Source organism: Tachysurus vachellii, chromosome 10, assembly GCF_030014155.1.
Source record: "Tachysurus vachellii isolate PV-2020 chromosome 10, HZAU_Pvac_v1, whole genome shotgun sequence".
Classification (NCBI taxonomy): Eukaryota; Metazoa; Chordata; class Actinopteri; order Siluriformes; family Bagridae; genus Tachysurus; species Tachysurus vachellii.
Genome location: NC_083469.1, coordinates 16,650,759 through 16,667,574, shown reverse-complemented (window position 1 = coordinate 16,667,574; position 16,816 = coordinate 16,650,759). Strand labels below are relative to the sequence as shown.

Sequence of the window (16,816 nt, the reverse complement as noted above, 5' to 3'; positions counted from 1 at the left end):
ACAGTGCAGTTGCTCTTCTCTAGTCATGGCTATACTAACTGTAGCAGTTACCCTAAACTAGAACAGCGAAAGCATGTAGCCTATGTGCTTTCATTATCATCAAGATAGTAAGCTATTTATTCCCTAGCCCTGCTTATGTCTTTAACCTTTTCTCCAAGGTCTCTGTGGAAATTTACAGTGTCTGTCTCATTATGATTGATGACACCTGTACACATTGTGCAAACTCTGACTGTCACTATGCTATTTTCCTTTTTCACTAAGGCGTGGGAGTGAGAGCTTGGTACTTGTCCAAGCCAAAACTAACTGTTGATAGCAATCTCATTGTGGTGATGTATGATCGTCTCTCTACAAAGCTATCACAAAATTAGGAATGCAAACTAAGAAGAAGCTGCCTGCTTTTTTGCAGGGTTTTTTCCCCTTGTCTTTTGTCCAGACACATATTCTGCTCTTAGATCTGCAAGAATACAGTAGTGGGCCTTGGGGCTATTATTTGATTGCCACTGTGACCATCCTCCTTCATTTACATGTCTACTTCCAGTGATTTAGCACTCTCTCATGACAATCTGTGGGAGAATGTTACTCTTATGTCCCAAGTGAATTGCCATGTGTTCTTCATTGTGCTACAATCAGACATAGCCTAGTCTTTGTGCAAAGCTTTGTTACAGGGTAGAAAGTTTTTATTTTTGAAATATTTTCATTTGTTATATTTTAAACAACTTATGCGCATTGAGCATTCAGTCTCCTTGAAGGTGGTTTTCCATACAAAGCAAGCAAATATTAGTTGACAGTACTAACTCTTCCTTGGAATTTGTTATAGTGATTAATGTTGGTGTCATTGTGTGAAGAGGGTCTGTGCAGGTTTAGCACATGCCATTCCTCCACTAAATTTGCAACAGTTCTACCAATAAGCAACGACACCTCCATATCCACAAAAGTATTGTTGTGTTAGTGTGCTCACAATTTGGTTATTTCTTCAATAGGCTGTAAAATAGTTAGCACATTTCCACAGGTCTTCCAGTGCACAAAGAAAACACTGAACACGCCTCGTTATAATCTCCCCAATAGCTGTTCTCAACCACTAGGTTTAAGCCAGTTAAAGCCTATTTCATCTTCCAAGGAAGTTTCTCAAAGTGCGTTTCCTTTTCTGACTTACATCACCACACACACCCTATACGTGCTATGACACATGGGGAATATCGTACGCACCCGTACAGGTATCTCACTTAAACATGAACTATATATCTGTTTCTTTGACAAATTATTTTGCTGTTAATCATAATTGGCCTATGTATGTCAACATAAGGCTGCTCTGCTTGACAGTAGACACACTGCTTAACCATTCGGTACGCTCATATAATGAGAGATTACATTTTATATATCATTTTTTTATATGTATGTTGATCCTTGCACATGTTCTGCTCCACACAACAGCTATATGGACTTGCTGGCTACGTGTTGGTTACAGTAGCAGCATATGACAGGAGCTGTCAATGCTATTGTGCATCAGAGACAAAAGATAACACCAAATAATGGTATTTCATTCAGTGGTGCAGAACTAAGCTTGAAAGAGCAACCAGATGGTTGGCCAAGAACTGCAGTCAACAAATGCGCTACTTATTCTCCAGAGGAGTAGCAGTGGAGTATGGGAAAGGAGCATATGATCTCCTGTATTCCTCACTTAAATGGGACAGTCTAATTTCCTTTCTTTAGGCGGTAAATTTTAGTTAAGTGTTCTCTGAGTTGTTTAGGGAATTGCTGCTAAACACAATGCTGACAGCCCAAAGAAATCTATTGATGTGACGTGAGCTTTTTTCTTATTGTGTTTAAGAAAGAAGTGTTGTTTATGATGGACGTGGTCTAAATACTGTATGTTTGGATTCAAAATATACTTAATTTGAAAAGTGAGTAATTCTGGGAGGATCTGTACCTTAATTGTGCCACCTTAATTACGCTTTGCATCTATTGCATACTGTGGACCTGATTTTATTATTTTGATTATTGACATTTACTTTTGCCATCTAGTTCTCAACTTTTAGCTAACGATAGAGGTTTTACCACAACATCTATCCATGCTTATTCAGGGTTATTGATGTTCCAGAGCTCAGTAAATTGCAACACAGCTTCTGCTCACTCCTGGCAATTTATTTCTTCTCATAGTGATCATGTGGAGGAAATGTCTCGGCACCTCTTTTGGTCTATCTGTCTCCCCCACCTCTTTGCTGCAGCCTTAAATCCATCCATATGGAGCACACTAAAAAATGGCCATGGTTTATCCCTGGCTCTTTTCACCTTGTTTGTGTGTTTCCCCTTTTCTGTAAGAGACGATAACTCTTGTCTTGGTGCTTAAGTGGGGAGACTTTCCCCTAAGATGGAGTTCATTAGAGTCAAATGAGTGACAGGCTCTCGTGGCCTCGTGCTGGTTCTTAGCTTTGATCTGCTGCCTGTGTTAGGCCCTCTCATACAGGGCTGAACGGCTCCCACAGCACATTTACATGCCCATGTGCTTGCTTACTGAGCTACTCACTGTCCAAATTGGGATATATATTAAAGTATAGGTTATATTAAACCAGCCCATTTATTTATAGTATGTGTTCACAGGAATGACATTAGTGACAACGGAAACAGCTTCTGGGTTTAGGAGCCTATGTTACCTGAATGATGTGTTACCTCTGAAGTGTTTTTATTAGAACCAGTAAGTGATTGCTAAGTGATCTGTTGCATGGAACAATTGCAGTAATGACATATTTTCTCTATTCTTTTTGCCTTTTTTGTTGCCGTACCTCTTTTACCTGTTATCTTTTTATTGATTCAATATGTTCCACGATCATCCGGCATTACTGACGGTTTTCCCAGGCTTCAATTTCTTTGGTTCTCTTCACTCCTCCTCTAGAAGAACTAGAGTCATTAATGGGCTATAATTATTAATGGACCACCATAATCATTCCCTTTTAATTAATGATAGTCCTTTCTGTGTTGCTATTTACTCTGACATTAAGTGGACCTGATTCTGGCAAATTCTACACTGGCAAATGTTTTTATATTTAAAAGGACCAGATTTCAAATGATCTACTTCACCTTTCTTCCTTTAATATTTGTGCCAGTATTGTCTAAAGGCATTCTAAACATGTTAAAACCATTTTTTTCCTGTTACTTATTATGGGATTTACTCTAAACTGCAATTGACACTTCTGTATAGTAGTTAGGACAATGTGCTAATATTCACTGGAAATGCCTAGGATTCGGAATCAACACTGAGCTGTTATTTCACTCTGGTATTTCTCTTGATAATTACCTTCCTGGAAAACCCCTAAGGAGACAGTGTCTTGTTTATGGACAATATATTTAATAGAGCAAATTAGAATGAGGGCCATATTGCTGAACAGCTGTGTACACATGGTGAAATCTGTGAGACAAGCCATTAAAGTCAATAGCGGTGTGGCAATGAGAATCTGAGTTTAGAGGCTAAACTGAGAAAGAGGCTGTGTGCTCTATAATCTCTTTGAGACTCTTAACCTCTTAACGCAGGGGATCTCACTTATCTTCCTCCACTGTCTAAACAGTCATACCTTTTATTATAGTGCTGTTAGTTAGCCAAGTTGTGAGCATCTTTCAAACAAAAAAACTTTTCCAGTTCCTCACTGTTATATAAAGTGTTTGGTACAAAGCAGGCACTAAAACTTGCCCTTGCCTATTTACATAGCATGAAGCTGACACAGATAGAGTTTCAACCATTGTTGTGTTTTCATTCAGTGGAACTTGATATGTCTGGTAGCTGCTGTAAACACAGAGCCAAGAGTAGCTTTTCGAAGTGTGAAATCAGCATTATTTACCATGTTAAACTGCCCAACCTGCGTCCTGTCACCGCTATAGTCCTATTTCTCTGGAATGCGGAATATACCGAATTCACCGATTTATTAGTTTCTCTACATGCTGATTTAAACAGTGCTGAACAGAAATACAGTGTGTCATGATTTTGTTGTTTTGTATCTCTATCACAATGGTGGTTATTACAATATTTTCAATATCATATAAGATTATATAAGATAATACATTATATACGATTATACAGTATAAGATTAAAGCACAACAGCTGTGATTTAAGGTAATATTTTTAGCTGTACAGCATATGAACAACATGTAACCCTAGGTCTTTGACATCTGTGCCTGAATTCTGTACAGTGCACTTTATTTAATCACCAGTTTCTTTTATAAACAGAACTTTTATAACTGTATTACAATGATGACAATGAGCCCTCTGGATAATAATTTCATTTTATAGTCTTTGTGACTTGAAAGTAAATTTGGAAAAACCTCTGCTTTAGCACAGCTTATTACTAGCTGTCTCAGTTACTAGTGCAGAGGAAAAGCTAGATATAAACAATTCAGAAAGTAAATTTTACTCCACTAATGGTTCTTCAGATTAGCATTATATTGGAGACACTTTTGACTCTGCAAGAACAAATTCAAATCTCACCAAGCTTCAACTACAAAGCATGTAATAATAAACAGGTCTTGACAAAGTAACTAGTGTGCATGATTAACATTAGGATTGCACACCACTTTAATGGTTAATGCCCAGAGCAAAAGTCAACAAGTTATCTAAACTTTTCTCAGCTCAACTTCACTTCCCTTGAGACCAATGTAACATGCCACCTGCATCCGTTTCGTGTGAATAATAGATGGAATTACCGTTTTCTTTATAATATTTTCCTTTGCATATCCCAATAATTCCATAGTCACCCATTCTGAAGTGCTAATGGACTTATTTTTAAATCCTTTTGTGAAGTTGTACAAAGTTTTAGAAAAATGTTCAACTCGTACATGTTTGTATTTACCACATAAGCTGTGCCACACGTTATAGGTATTTTTTAATGAACTCTTGTCTGTGTGGATATTTATTTGTATCTACAGATGTTGCACCTCTAAAAAGCTGCTATTCTCCACTTTAGGCTAACTGGACTGACATGTTACTGTAAGTCTAATGTGCTGGAGTATTGAGATCACACCTCAAAAATGTTACTGTCCAGTTCTTTGTGAACTGCACTTGATTACTATGAATTGCCAATTACAGGAGCAATTGACTATTAACAACAAAGTCAGACTGTAGAAAAAAATAATGATCATAATGGCTTGTGAACCAAGAATACAACCATTCCAGACCATTTGCCACATTTCTACTGTATATGGGATTAATTTTTTCCAAGAGACTCACTACATGGTTGCCAAGTGAAGCAGCGTGGTAATAAGACAAAAACACAATCTAAGTGATGAAGGCAGTTGCCTGGCCAAGTGGTTCTTCTCAGATGTGTGGTGGACCCAGTGCTGAGGCATTTTGAGGGAATTCCCTCTGTATAATCATGGCAGGCGAACACACGCATATTCAACACATGGGCATATGGTTTACAGAAATCTGACTCTTTGTATTTATAAATGTATGGACCTTGGTTTCCCTCATTTTTATGTGGTTAAATATTTGCAGATTAAAGTTTTCTTCATCAGAACATTTATTTTTCATGGCAAGAAGTGTACTAAGGTCCCTCTAGGATCTGCAAGTTTTAGAAATGTAGAATTTAAGTTTAAAATGTTAAATTTAACATAAAATTTTATGTAATAATTAACAGAATAGCTTCCAATTTTATGCCTAGACCTAAAAGAGAGTAATAACAATCTAACTGTTTATTCTCTGTAGGTTTGGTGGAGATATGTCTGATGCACCCGCTGGATGTTGTGAAGACCAGGTAACAGAATATGCACAAAGCTTTACCCAGATTTAGCTCATACACTACATGTTAGCTCGACCTAAACTTCTGAATGCTTTAAATATCTTTTTTCCCTCTGTATATTGGCAATAGAGCCAAGAGGCTAACTCGTTTTGTCAAAAATGAAATGCATCATTTACCCATACCCAAAATGTTTAATACTTTTTAATGTTCACAAATCACTCACATTTTTACCTCATTATTCCTTTGAACTTTATCCCTTGTTGTAGGCCTATGGTTGTAAAACCAGAAAAAACATAAAAAAGAATGGGTCTTGATTGGTGCACGGTAAATTTTGAAGCTCTTGAATTAATTTTCTTCCCCTGTTTTACATGAGTGAAATTGGAAGCCAAGGACGGAGGGTGATCGAGGCCCTCACACCAAAGTTACTCAGTGGGTAGTAAACAGGTCGTGGGCCACTCCTAAACCTTTATGGCCTCTGTGTGCCCTGCCAAGACCCTGGCTCTCCTGCTAACATGCTTGCACGCCCGCACACACACATGTATATTCGTGTACACATGTGATCAGACATTTATTCTTTTATGCTGTCATTTTGTAATGTATAAATCTGGATGTTTTGGATTGAAAATAAGTGAGATTGTTTTGTTGAAGAAGCCACAAGCAAAACATGGATCAAACATAAGTTCTTGCATTCACACAAATTGATATGTGATACTCCAGAATCCATTAGGGTGATTTAAGGTCTCTTGTTGAAGGTTTTGTCATGGATGGGCCACTCTCTCTTCATGCGGGGTCAGGGTTAAAAGTGCACACTCTATTTTCTTTGTAGTGCTCCTCCTTAAAAGTGGGAAAAGCCCCACTAAGGTATGTCTGCTTTATCTATTTGAAGTATGTTTGAAAGCATGATACATGTAGCAGTGTTTATCTGTGTGATTTGTCTGACATGTTCTATCTTTGCATTGTCAGATTTTTTCAAGTTCAAGTCTAATCAAAATGCAAACTGTAATTCTACACAACAGGGTGGTTTTAAAATATGAAAATGCATTCATATTTTGTGATGACTTCAGTTTTATGCAAGAAGTAGAAGACTTACATTTTCAGTTGTCATCTGCTAGTTGCTATTTATATATATTGAATTGTATTAGTTGCTCTTTTCCCTTTTCATTTTTTCTTCCCGCCAACTTTTTCCTTAAAAGCGTGCTAGCAGGCTAATTTGGAAGGGTGGGTAGAGCTGAAATCTATTAGAGCCGGACATGGAGCCATTGAGAGGGTTGTACCCAACACACCTCCTTTCTGACGCTAGTTGCAGGAATGTCTCCTATTAGTACCTGGCTGCTGCTTTAATGTTCACTGCTCTAAATTGGATGCCAACTGGAGTGAACTTTTTTCTCTATTCTAAAAGGTGCTTTGGTGAAATCAAAGGATTTTTAGAGGGGAACCTGACAAAATTTTACTCTAGAAAATTCATATTTACTCTGTGCAAATGAGGGAGCTGGAGCCAGGGACTGGGAAGATTGGGGGTTGTTACACACCCACACCCACCTAGAGCTGCTCAGTGATATATCAGAATCACTGTGTTCAAGAGAATTCACATTCCATGCAATTTATTAATGTGTTAAATGCTCTTTTTTTGAAGGTGCTTTATTTGCTATTTGTTATTTGGATTGCATTGGGTTGGGTGATGTTTGTATATAGTTAGCTTTCTAGGGAGACAGTGGAACTGGAGTTACAGCTTTTCATTAACCTGGAAACCACCTAGTTACATGGTTCATGGGCTGGTCTCAGCTCACTTGGAGGTAACAGAGGGTGTCGGGCGGCACTTTCAGCGGGGGGCAGTGTGCTTGGGGCAGCCCATCTGACTCTGATCAGCCTGCCGGCTTCACTGCCGCTCTCATTAGAGACCAGGAAGAAGTCCAGATTGTTCTTTATGTGGAGATCTGGTTACACAACTTCACTCCACCCCAAACACACTCTTAGACCCTCCCACAGACTGAAACACCTCTGTGTATTTCTGCCCTTTTGACTTGATATCTTTCACTTTTGTAATGCTTCTCATTTCCTTTTACTGTTTGATCTGTTGTTTCCTCTGCTCTCTAGGTAGTTACAGCATAAGTGATTTAGTGTGTCCTGCTATCATATAACTCTGTCGCTGTTTTGTTTTTCTTTTCAAATTCTTTGAGAGAAACCATTTCTTTGGAGCTCATCTCTTGATCCATGGATCTCTTGGCCATCCTTGCTCTCATGACTATCCACTTATACTGTTGTGGAGTTTAGTGTTTAGTTTGGTGTCATTCACAATTCTGGTGGCCTTAGATGCAGTAGTGTTGATTGGTAGTAGAAAGACATTTTTTCAATTATCCTCACAATTTATTGTAGGATCTTGCAGTCTAAAACTGTGCGGTGAATGCACTTTATCTCCTATAATTTGCCAGTGATCTTTCTTTGCAGGGTGGTGTAGCACTATATCCAGATGTGTGCTGACTCATTGCTAAGTGCAGATATAATGATGATGTTCTAAATAGTAATTACACTAATGCAGAATATGGGGCATTCCCAAGATGTCTTACTGCTAGTATTCCACAAATCTACAGAAATCCATCCCTATGAAAGGTCAGTGATTAACATCGCACTCCCAGTTCTAAAACACTTATATGAGGACACAGGGCAACTCTCATCAGCCTGGTTTATGTGTAGCATAAAGTGTTGTTAGTTGTTAGATAAATCCTACAAAGTCTGCCACGATATCTCATTGAGCTTGCCTTCAAAGAAGCGTTGAATAGGCAAATGGACCTTTGAACAACACCTATGTCACTATGCTTCAAAAGTGGGTGAAAACAAGATACTTTATGGTTATGTCCAGGAATATAAACTTTAGTTCTGCTTCTGGACCAGAAACTTTTTGACTCCAAATGTTGTACAGTGGTACAATCAAAAGATAATGGATAAGGATAATGGCTGTTTGGTCTAATTGCAAATTTTAGAAAACTAAACCTGTTCGCTTATTGTATGCAACATTTGAGAGATTCTGTTCAGTTGTTGGACCTGTCGGATGCTTATTTTCATGTCCCCATCAAACCTAGAACTCCAGAGGATTTCTTAGGTTTGCCTGTGAAAGACTGGCATTCAAATTCAAAGCCCTTCCCTTCGGCCTTTCTCTAACACCACATGCATATGTATGCAAGTTACAGTATCTAGACAACAAGACTACTATATAATGATTGTTTGAACAATACATTATATCGCAGGGTGTCATTTATGGCATGATTTTTTGTAAATTGTTCTTTGATTGGACAATATATGCTCAGCTTATCAAATTTTATCATCTCCTCCAAATGCATTTTGGGAGAAAATGGATGATAGGGAAAATAGTCTAACTCATTCATTTTTATATTACACCCATGACCAAGTCCATGGGTGGAAATACCACACTCGGCTAAAAAAATTTGCTCCAATGCACACAATCTAGGGGCAGTTAACTCTGTGTAATCACATGACATCATTATCTCGGATAGGCAGGTCTAATAAGGTGAGATTACTCCAACATCATTTTATACCATTTTGTGAATTCTTTACTTACAGCCACTAGTGGTGCTGTTGTGCTTAATTCAACAAAGGTCCAAAATAATCTGCTTAAATCATGTGTTGACAGAAAATAATCTGATGTGAATGTCACAACATGTTGTTTGGACAAATTGTGGTTGTCAGCTACATCAACCATCAGGGCAACATGAGATTTCGATTTTTTCTAATCACCTTGCAGGAATTCTCCTGATGTGGGTCTGCAGTTAGCCTCAGTGAGAGCAACTTCTCTGCTGGAGCAACAGTGAAATTGATGCACTATTGAGATGGTGTGTATACCCAGAAGAGTAGCATTTGATAGGATTGGTGAAATGCAGGTGGCCCACTTCTTCAAATCCAAGTCAATATATTGCCAGTTATTGCCAGACAATCCACTACGACAGGATGCACTATTCCACAGCTTGCACTGGTCTATAGCTTATCTTTGACTAAATAATTCTAAGGTGATCTTGAAATCAAGGTTTTCAAAATTCCTTAGGAGTCATTAGTAAAACGTTATTATAGTCAAAACTCTGGTCTCTGTGGTTCCTCTGGCCCTGTAAACATGAACAAAAAATAGGTAGACCACCAGGACACTTGATTGTCATATCTGTTAATTGAAAACAATTTCAAAACATCTCATATGTCTCTTGTAAAGAAATAAATAGGCAAAATCATATTACATGACCGTTGTATGTCATAGCTCTTTTTGTTGACAAAAAACACTCTCTGACTCCTGTCACACTCCTTCATAATTCACTCCATCCTCACTGTGACACTTTTTGCCTTTCTCTGTTTAGAGCATGTATGAAAGTGATGTTCCTGTAGGCAGAGGGGGTCGTTTGACAAGGGCTGTAACAGTCAGATTCCTTTTGAGGAGTGGGTGATGGCAAGAGTGAAGTCTCCATGCTTCCACCCCCAACTGCTGCCTGAACCTCAGTGCACTCCTGATAGCATCCCGCAACCAGCCCTTAAACAGCAGGGCTCAAAGCTCTTAGGTTTGGAAGCTGATCTGTCCCAGTAAAGCAGCATGGTGTTTTAGCTGTGCGGCCCTGATCCTCTAATCCTTCCCTGCCATGGCCTTTGGTCCTCATGAACAACACTCCCTCCTTCTCTCCCTATGTGTATGTGTTTGTGTAATCCCTGTCACGAAATTATGATCCTGGGATTTAATATTTCATTTTATATAGAAATTTTTTTTTATGTAGAAATTTTTTTATAGGATTTTTTGTCATCCAGATTGTTTTGTTTTATTTAATACATAGCTTAAAGTTGTTGTTTTTTTACTTTTGTGAGTGAAGAATATCACTACTAATGCTTATAAGTAAATTCCTCAGAACGTTAGAGGCTGGAGCTGATTTCTTTTTAGCCTAGAGCGCAGATCCACACAGCCAAGTCATCTCTAGTTATTACACTTGTAAATAGGCTAAACTCTAGTTCTTTGAAGTAGTGATACAGAAAAGCTTCACCCTCTCATCCAGAGAATTTGAATCCCAATGATGCCATTACAATCCATGGCCAAAAGTGAAAGAGAGAACAGTGCCATAATCATTTTTATAATTATTTTGGATAAACTTTCCTCAATTGAAGCCAAGTCAAATTCAGATCAGACTTTAGACTCAGATATGAACTTGGAGATATGAAGCTCCAGACAAGATATGGAAAGTTACATTTTGGTCTCATTAGACCAAAGAAATCACCACTCTTCTGTAAAGCCCAGCTCTGTGGAATGTCCAGATTGGTAGTATCCTGTGAACACCTTCTCCTATTGGTACTATGGATTTCTCCAACTTTTCAGAGTAACCCTAAGACTTTTGGTTGTTTCTCTGACTAATACCTTTCTACTGACCTTTGTCCTATATTTGTTTTGATGGTCTTCCTGATGCTGTTTGTTTCATCTTCAAAACCTTCCAGGAACAATTACATTTCATATTGAAATCAAACAAGTCCTTGCAGACTAGGTATGGCATCTGACAGTAACTAGTTGCACAGCAATGGAGATGAATACTTATATAGACACTTTATGTTAATTAGTTTAAAATAACTATACTGACCTCTCCACAACACAGTATTATGCAATACTTAATGGCAGATCATCTGAATTAAATCCATAGATCTGTTTCATTTTTATGTTGTAAACTGACAAAATGTGGAAAGGTTCAATGGGTGAATATTTATGCTAGGTACTATATATATTCAAAAGCTGCAAGGCAAAGGTCTTGTCTTTCTGCTTATATTTTGAAACTGTATAACCCTGTTTATGCACATGCCATAGTGTATTAGGGTGTAGTATTAAACAGGTTTGCTAGAGGGTGTCACAGATACCCAAATACATTATAGTAAAAACATAGGAATAAAGTAAAAGTGTCCTGGTGTTGTGAAATGACCCATTTTAGAGAAGTAGTAAAGTGCCCGATGAAAACTCATTTGTCTCCAGCGCCTGTCGGTCGCCTTACAGCATCTGCAGCCCACTACATGTGGTGTTTTGTGTGCTGAGCTCCTGTCAGGTCAGGTGAGGAGCATAAACACAGAGCTGTAATGTACAGTCTCAGATTTCTGTTTGAAAAAGCAGCCCTGTGAGTGCTGGTAGCTGAGTCCTGTGCTGTCCTGATCGTCTATGCAGTACCCACTGGTTGCCTGCTGACTGAGGAGTCTTCACTCTCCCCAACCATTTCCTTACTTCAAAGAAGTTGTAACTATGCTGAGTGGAGCCAGGGCTGTCCCAAGATCTGCCACGGTGAAATTGCCTCCTCACACATATTTTAGATTAGCTCTCAAATTATCAGTTATATTATTCAAATATATTTGGGATAAATAGAGTTGTCAAATATTTGTGATAATGAGTAATTAATTTATAGTATTTAAATTGTGAAATACCAACATTAACAAAATGGTATACAAAGTGCCACATCAAAAAGGGGACATCTGGAGTCTGGGTGCAAATAAAGTCTGACTAAAAGAGCATCTAGACAGTGAAACTTTTTGCCCTCTCTACTCTCTCTTGGTTACCTTCATTGCTTGGGTCACAGTGGGTCCAGTGGGCCTGTTGTGCCATTGAAACCCAAGCTTCTTTAACCCAGACAAACCCCAGGAGCCTGCCGTGTCACAAGTGCTACAGCTTTATCACTTCCCCTAATGCTCAGCCTCCCATCTTCTTTATCTCTTTCCCTTCATTGGCTCAGTTTACCTGATAATAAAAATATCTGTATTATTTATCATATTATCTTTTATATAAAATCATTTATGGCTTTGTCAGTAAGACAAATTGAAGGAACTCTGAAGACCAAGTGTAATACTATCAAATTGCTTGCAGTCTTTGCTCCTCAGTATATATGAAGAGCTGGATCGGACAAATCTTATCTTGGCATTTCCTATTCTAAATTTGATCGAATGCCTGCATTTTCAATGTTGTGTTTTAACCTCAGGTACTACATACGCCTGCCATTTTTATGATCCTGCTCATTAAAATTAACTGTTTGGTTGTAAAAAATAGATTTTCTTTTAATGCTACCTTCTGGATTTCCTCATGTACTGCAGATCCAATGTGAAGAGAAGATGCTCTCTGATACTTGTTACTGTTACACTCCTAGGCTTAGGACAAAAAAGAAATAGATTTTCTCTCTCCTATACATTCCCACACTGTCTGTTTCTACACAATCCCATACATGGTGCACTGTGTAACTCTTTTCATTTGTAACTTTTTAAACTTTTTCTCTAATTTGTGCTCTGTTCTGTGGGCTCAGACCAGACGACCTCACATGCAACAGTGGGCCTGTCGATGGTTCACCGGTTGGTTCACCTTCCTTGGACTACTTTTTGTTGGTACTAAACTGCTGCACACCCAGAACATAACAATATTGCTTTGGCGATGCACTGGCCAAGTCTTCCAACCTTCATAATTAGGCCCTTGTCAACGTTTCTCCGATCCTTATACAACAAAATAATCAATGTTTTTCAATCAATGAGAGAAGAACAAGAGATTTTCTGCTCTTTTCTGCATGAAAGTGCAGCAGAAAAATCTGCAGAAATTGTATGCAATCTCAACAGAACATTTCCAACATATTGAGGCTGTTTTGAGAGCAAAGGGAGGTCTTACCCAGTGTTAGTATATAGTATTCCTATTAAAGTGCTCAGTGTGTGTGTGTGTATATATGTGTATATATATATATATATATATATATATATATAATATTTATATATATATTTATATATATATATATATATATACACACACACACAGAGCAACAGTACATACGCACATACACACACACACACACACACACACACACACACACACACACACATATATATATATATATATATATATATATATATATATATATATATATATATATATATATATATATATATATAATGTGTGTGTGTGTATACATGTGTGTATGTACTGTTGTTTTCTCTATGGCATCACATTACTCATTACACTTGGCATTGGTAGGAAGCTTTTTTATTCCCAGGTACTACAGGATGCTTTCATTCAATGTTATTTATTGTTGGAAAAAAATTCTACTGAATTAGTAGGTTACATTTTTTCATTTTCATGGGGAAATACCCAAGTATTTAATAAGGCAAATTTAAGAGACCTTTTTAAAAGTTCAACCTACCCCTTTAAAGGTAAAGCCATCAAACTTAAGTCTTTTGATCAATCCAGTAACCTTCTACCTTTCCCAAAGGGCTCCTTTTAACGCCATCGTTATTGGTCCTGAGCACATCAGCATGTCCTCTAGCACAGCCCCCCCTGTTGGACTCAAAGTAAGCCTATTAACACAAGGGTCTCAGAGGGGACAAGGCCCTAGCACTCTGCCTGGCCCTAAAACACTGCATATTTGTCTGTGTCTGTAAAAATACAAAGAAGGGGTTCCCATTCCCTGTTATTTATCCTCTTTTCTAGGGCCTTGAATATGCACTTTTTACAAGGAATTTGGGGTCAAGTAAAAGACTCCAGGGTTATTTACCCCATAGCACTCATATTGCTCACAGAAACACCAACCTGCCCTTATCTTCACCCTTACCTGACTGTTCATCATGCTGTGTAGTAGTAAAATAATGCACAGAGGGTTAGGTTCCATATTGTCATTGAACTTGCAGTCATCTTCAGTTTTGAGTACATCTCTTTCTGGGGTTATACCACAAAGAATTTGGAGAGTGTCATATGTTATTGATGCCCTAGCGCTTTTCATGGGTTTTCTCTCTGCTGACTGTAACAGGAATGTATAAGCTTGTTGACAGTTCTGACCCATGTTACTATTATGTTGTCATATGGAGGACCCGTATAAAAATCTGTGCTGACCAGAAGAAAAACTTCTTCCTTGTCCTTTGGTATTGGCATTGGGTTTGATGTGGCAGTGCCATGAACTCCTCATATACCCTATTATCTCTCACAGGCCAAGCTGTTGGGTCCAAGATCTTTATGAGAGGGTAGGTAAGGGACACAAGGAAATGAGGTGACCTCAGGGTCAGGTGTGAGGTCAGGGGGCTGAGAGTAGGCCATAGGCATATCTCTCTCTCTCTCTCCCGCTCTCTCTCTCTCTCTCTCTCTCTCTCTCTCTCACATGCCTAGTCTGAGTCAGCCTGTCCCTACAAAACAAACATAGAGAAATAGAACTCCAGCTATTCTTGACCCTGCATTTATATGACTTAAATTATAATTAAGGCTCATTTAAATTTGTTCACAAGTTCCTCTTGTTTCAAATCTTCCAGGTCTGTGCCCCATCTCTTCCCTTTCTTCCTTACAAGTGTTGCCCCCAGTGCCACAGACTGCGTGCCCTTTAAGCAGTTTTTTCTTTCCCTCTCTTAATATGGTGTTAGAAGTTCATTTATGGTGCTATTTTAACTGTTTTCCAGGCATGCCTTACAAGCTATTAGGGAATTTACAAAATTGTATGCTGGGAGACACCCCTCTATGATGTTAATCTGTTGGCTTTATGAAAGCCTAGTCACCTCAGTAAACCCCTTCCTTCGATGGAACCAAGGCTCTTTATGGCCCCATCAGGCACCCGACTGAACGACTAACTGCTGACCTCTTGACTTGGCAGTCAAAACCATATGAGGGGAATCTTCACTCTTCTCCATACCACCCCCATCTTCTAAACTGCTTCTCTCATCTTTTTTTTTTCCTCTCACATAATAAGGTTTGAATTTGGCTATTTTTATTTTGCCCTCAAATGCTTTTCATTTTACTCACTGTTGCTTTATGACCCAAAAATGCTTCTTTCTCAGAACAGCAGTGGCACTAAAATGGCAGTAGCATATTAGTGAGAGTTGCTCTGGTAAAATGTAAGTAAATTAAAGCTGTTAATTAAAAAAATACATTCACTGGATGTTTTTTAGATCTTGAGTATTGGTAGTAGCAAAAGACACAAATGACAGCCGAAAAACGAAAAGTTCTTTTATGCTATGTTGGGTATCTTGTTTATAGGCATACCTTTAAAAAGACAGAACAAATCAATACAAAGTTATTCTAAATGATGGCTGTTATCCTCTTACAAACAGTATCTCTCTTTAAACATTTAACTGTAAACATTAGTCTTGTGTAGTAAAAAATTGTTTACGGTGTGGACATTTATTGACCACTTTTTCTAATTAGATTAGATCCGAATAGTTTCAATAAAACATAATCATTTCTTAAAACAGTGTGTTTGTGATTTTATATATACTATATTTACACACACACACACACACACACACACACACACAAAAGTACCAACAGGATGTGTAAAATCCACCCAGCAGGTCTCCTTTTATCATTATCTGTACAATGAAATAGGATAATGCAGTAAAAACACTTTTCAGGAGCACCCTAAGTTTAACATTTACACAGAGTTAGTTTGAATATGTTTATTAGCAAGTTACTAACATGTTTGTAGCTACAAATGGTCCCTTACCTATTATACTATAAATATTCATGTCATTGCAAGGTTGTAACTAAAAGGTACTAGTAATTAACAGCAGCAGCCTGAATGCCCGCTATGGGGAAAACGGTGCTAATTGGAAAATATAGGTTAAGTAAATATTTGATTTCTCCACTGGGCTTGTGTTTCTAGAACAGGCTCTGTAACCAATTACAGATCAGAGACTGTTTAAGATTTGTACACAAATTAGTCTGTGTTTCTTTATTTTTTGTTAATAAGTCGACAAAATATTGTAATCCTGTTCCTAAAATTAGTTTTCTTTCAGGTGTCAGTGGATCAAGATAAAACTTACAAGAACTTGTCTGCACTGAATACTTGTCTTGTAACTAATTTTATATGTCACAAAAAAGATATTTATTTGATAAGCAATTCTACAAACTGCCTGTGCATAGAATATTTCTCCTATGTACAAGGGCACCCTGTATAATAATATATACATAAACACTTTTTGCAAAATGTCTTCCAACATTTTTCATACATTTAAGAATGTCGTTCCTACATTTAACAGATAGCCTTTAAGAATTCCTTTGACAAAAGAAGAATGCATTCATCAAAATCATTGTCATGGCTGTTGCAATGTTGTGATGGACAGGAAACAGGAAACATTTC

General features: G+C 37.9%; 1 protein-coding gene across 4 annotated transcripts in view; it reads left to right on the top strand.

Moving 5' to 3' along the window:
* Positions 1 to 16,816, top strand: part of slc25a21 (solute carrier family 25 member 21) — a 70,174-nt gene that overhangs the window by 37,672 nt on the left and 15,686 nt on the right. For all 4 annotated transcript variants that reach the window (XM_060879960.1, XM_060879957.1, XM_060879959.1 and 1 more), the window contains exon 2: positions 5,690 to 5,738. In XM_060879960.1, the coding sequence (XP_060735943.1) occupies positions 5,690 to 5,738 (49 nt within the window). The remainder of the gene's footprint in view (positions 1 to 5,689; positions 5,739 to 16,816) is intronic.